Here is a 6,000-nt window from a genome sequence, read left to right on the forward strand (position 1 = left end):
GGCAAACTTAATAAATGCTGTGTGTGCTCTGACAGCTCCATCAACCAGCCGTTTCCCCATCTCTCTCCCCCTCCCCGGGGGCCTCCATTCCCAGAGACAGGACAATATTGAAATTAGGCCAATTAATGACCCTACAATGGCCTCTAAGTGTTCAAGTGAAAGGCAAGGTCCAATGTCTCTCACAAATCAAAAAACCAGAAACGATTAAACTTGGTGAGGAAGGCATGTCAAAGGCTGAGATAGGCTTTTTGTGCCAAACAGTTAGCCAAGTTGTGAATGCAAAGGAAAAGTTCTTGAAGGAAATTAAAAGTGCTATTCCAGGGAACACACGAATGAGAAAGCAAAACTGCTTTATTGCCAATATACAGAGAAGGTTTTAGTGGGCTGCGTAGAAGATCAAATCACCCATAACATTCTCTTAAGCCAAAAACGAATCCAGAGCAAGGGTCTGAACTCTCTTCAATTCTGTGAAGGCTGAGAGAGGTGAGGAAGCTGCAGAACAAAAGTTTAAAGCTAGCAGAGATTGGTTCATGAGGCTTAAGAAGTCACTTCCATAACATCAAAGTGCAAGGTAAAGCATCAAGTGCCGATGTAGAAGCTGCAGTAAGTTATCCAGGAGCTCTGGCTACGATAACTGCTGCAGGCGGCTACATGAAACAACAGATTTTCAGTGTAGATGGAACAGCCTTCTATTGGAAGAAGATGCCATTTGGGACTTTCATAGCTAGAGAGGAGAAGTCAATGCCTGGCTTCAAAGCTTCAAAGGACAGGCTGACTCTCTTGTTAGGGGCTAATGCAGCTGGTGACTTTAAGCTGAAGCCAATGCTCATTTAACATTCTGAAAATCCCAGGGCCCTTAAGAATTATGCTAAATCTACTCTCCCTGTGCTCAATAAATAGAACAACAAAGCCTGGTTAACAGCACATCTGTTTACAACATGGTTTATCGAATATTTTAAGTCCACTGTTAAGACCAACTGCTCAGAAAGATTCCTTTCAAAACATTACTGTTCATTGACAATGCACCTAGTCACCCAAGAGCTTTGATGGAGATGTACAAGGAGATTAATGTTAGTTTTCCTGCCTGCTAACACAACATCTATCCTGCAGCCTGTGAATCAAGGAGTAATTATGATGTTCAAGTCTTATTATGCAAGAAATAGATTCTGCCATGGAAACCATGGTGGCGTAGTGGTTAAGAGCTATGGCTGCTATCCAAAAGGTCAGCGGTTCAAATCCACCAGGCACTCCTTGGAAACCCTATGGGGCAGTTCTACTCTGTCCTATAGGGTCACTATCAGTCGGAATCAACTCGATGGCAACAGGTTATAGCTGCCATAGACAGTGATTCCTCTGATGAACCTGGGCAAAGTAAATTGAAAACCTTCTGGAAAGGATTCACCATTGTTGATGTCATTAAGAACATTTGTGATTCATGGCAGGAGATGAGACTATCGACATTAACAGGAATTTGGATGAAGCCGATTCCAACCCTCATGGATGTCTCTGAGGAGTTCAAGACTTCAATGGAGGAACTAACTGAAGGTGTGGTAGAAATAACAAGAGAACTAGAATTAGAAGTGGAGCCTGGAGGTGTGACTGAATTGCTGCAATCCCATGATAAAACTTTAACAGATGAGGAGTTGCTTCTTACAGATGAGCAAGAAAGTGGTTTCCTTGAGATGGAATCTACTCCTGGTGAAGATGCTGTGAACATTGTTGAAATGACAACAAAGGATTTAGATTACATAAACTTAGTTGATAAAGTAGCAGCAGGGTTTGAGAGGGTTGACTCCAATTTTTAAAGAAGTTTTACTGTGGGTAAAATGCTGTCAAAGAGCATTGTATGCTACAGAGAAATCTTTTGTGAAAGGACAAGTCAATCAATGCAGCAAACTTCATTGTTGTCTTATTTTAAGGAACTGCCACAGCCACCCCAACCTTCAGCAACCATCACCCTGATCTGTCAGCAACCATCAATATCGAGGCAAGACCTTCCACCAACAAAAAGATTACAACTTCCTAAGGCTCAGATGATGGTTAGCATTTTTTAGCAATAAAGTATTTTTTAATTAAGATACGTACTTTTTTTTAGACATAATGCTAATGCACACTTAAGAGATGACAGTATAAAGACATCTTTTATAATGCACTGGGAAACCAAAAGATTCATGTGACTTGCTTTATTGCGATATTTGCTTTGTTGTGGTGGTCTGGAACTGAACCTGCAACATCTCTGAGATATGCCTGTACTCCTTAATTATAAACTTTACCTGATTTCTTTAAAGATTTTTTAGAGTTATAAATTCATATTTTTAAAAGACAAAAAAAATAAGTAAATAAAACAAAAACTCACTGCCTTTGAGTTGATCCTGGCTCATAATGACCCTAGAAGACACAGTAGAGCTGACTTACAAGGTTTTCAAAGCTGTACATCTTTTTTAAGGAAGCAGACTGCCACATCTTTCTCCTGTGGAGCAGCTAGTGGGTTCAAACTGCTGACCTTTTGGTTAGTAGCCGAGAGCCTGGACCACTGCATCACCAGGATGCAGTGAAGGCAACCAGTGAAGGAAATTTCAGATGTAGTCTTAATTACTAATGAAACTCCACTAAGACCAAACACTCTTCCTTATAGTCAAAGAAGGGATAAGAAAGCATTCTAGTTACATAAATTTACAATAGGAAAAAAGTTACTGACATTTAGATGATAAGAACAGTTTAAAATCAATGCACTGCATTTCCATCCAGGAAAGGGTACTGCTCTTCCATTATTCACTGACTGAAGGAATGAGCTATGCAAATGAGCGAAGCAGCTAATGCAAAACCCACATTCTCAGATGGGTTGGCTTTATTACCAAAAAATCTGTTACCTTGGTACATATATTACTACCTGCTTTGCCCAAGTTGCAGGCCTATTTCCCAGATTTTGAGCACTGTTTGCAGGATAAACCCCATCCCTTAGAAGACCTGACTTCCGACAAGCCCCACCTCAGTGACAAAGCATACCTCAGCTCACGTAAGTATCTGGCTAGATTCTGTTGCTTTGTTCTGTTATTGAAATACAAATCCAGCAGATGGCAGGGGTGACTAATTGTTCAAATAAAACACTTAAAGAATTGAAGTTAATCTCCCGAAATAAGATTTTTGACCTTCATTTCATTCTGAATTATGTAAATTAGCCTATCATCCGCACTCCACAGAGTGGCCCTAAGAAAACTGAGGTGGGGGTCAACGGTTCCTTGCATCCTCTCCATCGTTTTCTTGGCCTTTCCTGTCCTAGCTGGAAAGGATCTCGTTGGCCAATTTACACTAAGGCGCTACCTTCTGCAACAATTGGCGTCTCCCCTTCTTCCGTCATAGCATTTTAGCAGGGGACAAAGCCGTCACCCAAAGAAACTAAACTTCCACAGGGAATTTAAGGCGACAGCCACAAAATGCTGAAGGGGGATATTTCATTTCATGACAAAGGAACCTTGTCATAAGCCCCTTCCAAGTTTATCTGTAGGAACGTCTCAGGTAACGTACACCTCAGAGGGTGTACATACAATGTATACTTCGTAAAAAATGCATGATTTGCTGTATCCTTGACCTAATATGGGAAGAAGTATTTTGTTTAACAGTTTTTGCAGAACCATCAACTCATTCTTCCCAGAACCCTTCCTGTGCGGAACATCACTTTCTGTTTTTTTTAGTTGTGCTTTAGATGAAGGTTTACAGGACAAATTGGTTTCTCATTAAACAATTAATACATATATTGTTTTGTGACATTGGTTGCCAACCCTGCCATGTGTCAACACTCTCCCCTTCTCCACCTTGGGCTCCCCACTTCCATTCTTCTGGCGTTCCTGTCCCCACCTGCCTTCTTATCCTTGCCCCTGGGCTGGTATATCCATTTAGTCTCCTATACATAGTTGAGCTACTTTTATTATTGTTAGTTTTATGGGCCTGTCTAATCTCTGGGTGATGGGTGAACCTTAGGAGTGACTTCAGCACTGAGTTAAAAAGGTGTCCAGGGCCCATACTGTCCGGGTTTCTTCAGTCTCTGTCAGACTAGTAAGTCTGATCTTTTTTTTGGACCATCACTATTTCTACCTCAGTGCTGTCTTTCTAAAAATCTGGTGCAGAAAAAAAAAAGTGTTCTCTTTGAAGACTCCTTCCTCTCTTTTCTATAATACTTGATTCTAAAGATTTTTTATACAGGGGGAGGAAAAAAACCCTTCAGAATCGTTAACTGAAAAAAGCTACCTCATACCATGCCTATTGCCATCTAGTCGATTCCGACTTATAGCGACTGCATAGGACAGAGTAGAACTGCCCCATAGAGTTTCCAAGGAGTGGCTGGGGATTCCAACTGCCCACCTTTTGGTTAGCAGCGGAGCTCTTAGCCACTGGGCCATCAGGGCTCCTTAAAGAGGCTACAGATGTCCACATTTTGGTAAATCCTGGAACCACTGACTCCACCGGCAGGCACCAGAGAGGCTTTATTTCTTGCGGTCTGTTGTTGGCAATCCTTTGAAAGTACAACATCCAGGCTACATGGAATAGTCAGTCTACATTTACCCTCGCAACAGACCAGCTGGAACCGGAGAACACAACAGGGAACACAAAACCAAAGTCTTCGCCTGTGTTTCAGTAGAACTGGACTGGACGGCCTAATCCGGCGATTAAGCACAGGGACGGATTACGCAATAATCAAGGTACCCACGGATTTACTCGTGTCTACTTACTTACTAATCTGTAGTGCACAATTTCACCTAGTTGGTGAAAACCAGATGAAATTATGCACTACAGATCAGTAAACAAACACAAGTAAGCCCGAGCTCCATACCTTGTTTACTAGCTAATCCGCCCCTGATTAAGCACATGCATAACTCTGGATTCCTAGACCAGGTTCCAGTTCTAGTCGGCAACCTTGGGCAAGTTACTTCACCTCTCGAAGCTTCCATTTCTTTAGGTGAAAGACAGGGAGATAGTTAAACCCACTTATGTCGCTAACAGCTTTAAACGGGACAAAGAAGGCAAAACCCTAAAAGCAGAAGTACTCTGCGCTCAGCAAAAGGGCACGCAAAGCAGGACGCCGGCCCTGCCTCCAGGACAGCATTGGCGGCTTCCAGGCTCACCTGGGCGGTGCACTGGTCCAGGTAGAACTCCAGGTACGTTTCCTCCTCCTCCATGGGCGAAGGGCCCACTGCTGGGGGAAAGAAGGTAAGCAACCTGGCGAGTCGAGCGGCCGTAGAGCCCGACTGGCTACTCAGGGCGCAGAGGCCATTTATCCGCAGGGTGGTCGGCACGCGGCGGGGCGGGGCTGAGGCCGCAGCGCCCTCCCGGCAGCCTCAGCCGGCGCCTGGGTCCACGCTGCTGCAGCTGGCGCGAATACACTAATGAGCCAGGGCAGGGGCCGCAGGACTCAGCACCCCGACCACTGGTCGCCAGAAAGACAGGCTGGGCGGGGGAAGGGGTTTCCTCTCCCGAGTGCAATCGCCGCTCTCCTCCCAAAGCTGAAAGACGCTCCCCCCAGACTCTCCAGGCGGCCGACCTGGAAATCTGGAGATTTCCTTCAGTGCCTGCTAAGGCTTCCTTTGCCTGCGGCAGGAGAGGTCTCGGTGTAATTAGCGTAAAAAGTGAGCCGGTGGGAAAGAGAAAATAAAGGATGTTTCTTTTTCCCTTCTTTCCTTGCAAAAACATTTTCTCCTGAGCAGAGCTGTTGGAACTTAAGGAATCTTACCACTTAGGTGTAGCATTTTTATGATACCACTTCTCACTGCCTTCAAATCTCAGGTGGTTTTTCTCCAATCGCAGGGAAATCAGTCTAAAGCCACATACGAAACGGTGTGTTGCTACACAGTTAGGGTCGAGGCAGATCAAGAAGGTAATGCATAAGCAAATAGAGGAATTTCCCCTTTCTTGAAATCATTATTTTAATTTTGGATGTCTCAGCTTTCATAGAAACTTAAATATACAGAATGGTTCTATAAATACAATTGACACCTTATGTGCATA

The 6,000-nt window shown here is 43.8% G+C and overlaps 1 protein-coding gene across 1 annotated transcript in view; it reads right to left on the reverse strand.

The window, feature by feature from the left end:
• Positions 1-5,174, reverse strand: part of TBPL2 (TATA-box binding protein like 2) — a 30,668-nt gene extending 25,494 nt beyond the window's left edge. The window contains exon 1 of the mRNA XM_003408664.4: positions 5,121-5,174. Coding sequence (XP_003408712.1) covers positions 5,121-5,174 — 54 coding nt within the window. The remainder of the gene's footprint in view (positions 1-5,120) is intronic.
• Between the last annotated feature and the right edge of the window lie 826 nt (positions 5,175-6,000).

Source organism: Loxodonta africana, chromosome 10 (assembly GCF_030014295.1).
Source record: "Loxodonta africana isolate mLoxAfr1 chromosome 10, mLoxAfr1.hap2, whole genome shotgun sequence".
Classification (NCBI taxonomy): domain Eukaryota; kingdom Metazoa; phylum Chordata; class Mammalia; order Proboscidea; family Elephantidae; genus Loxodonta; species Loxodonta africana.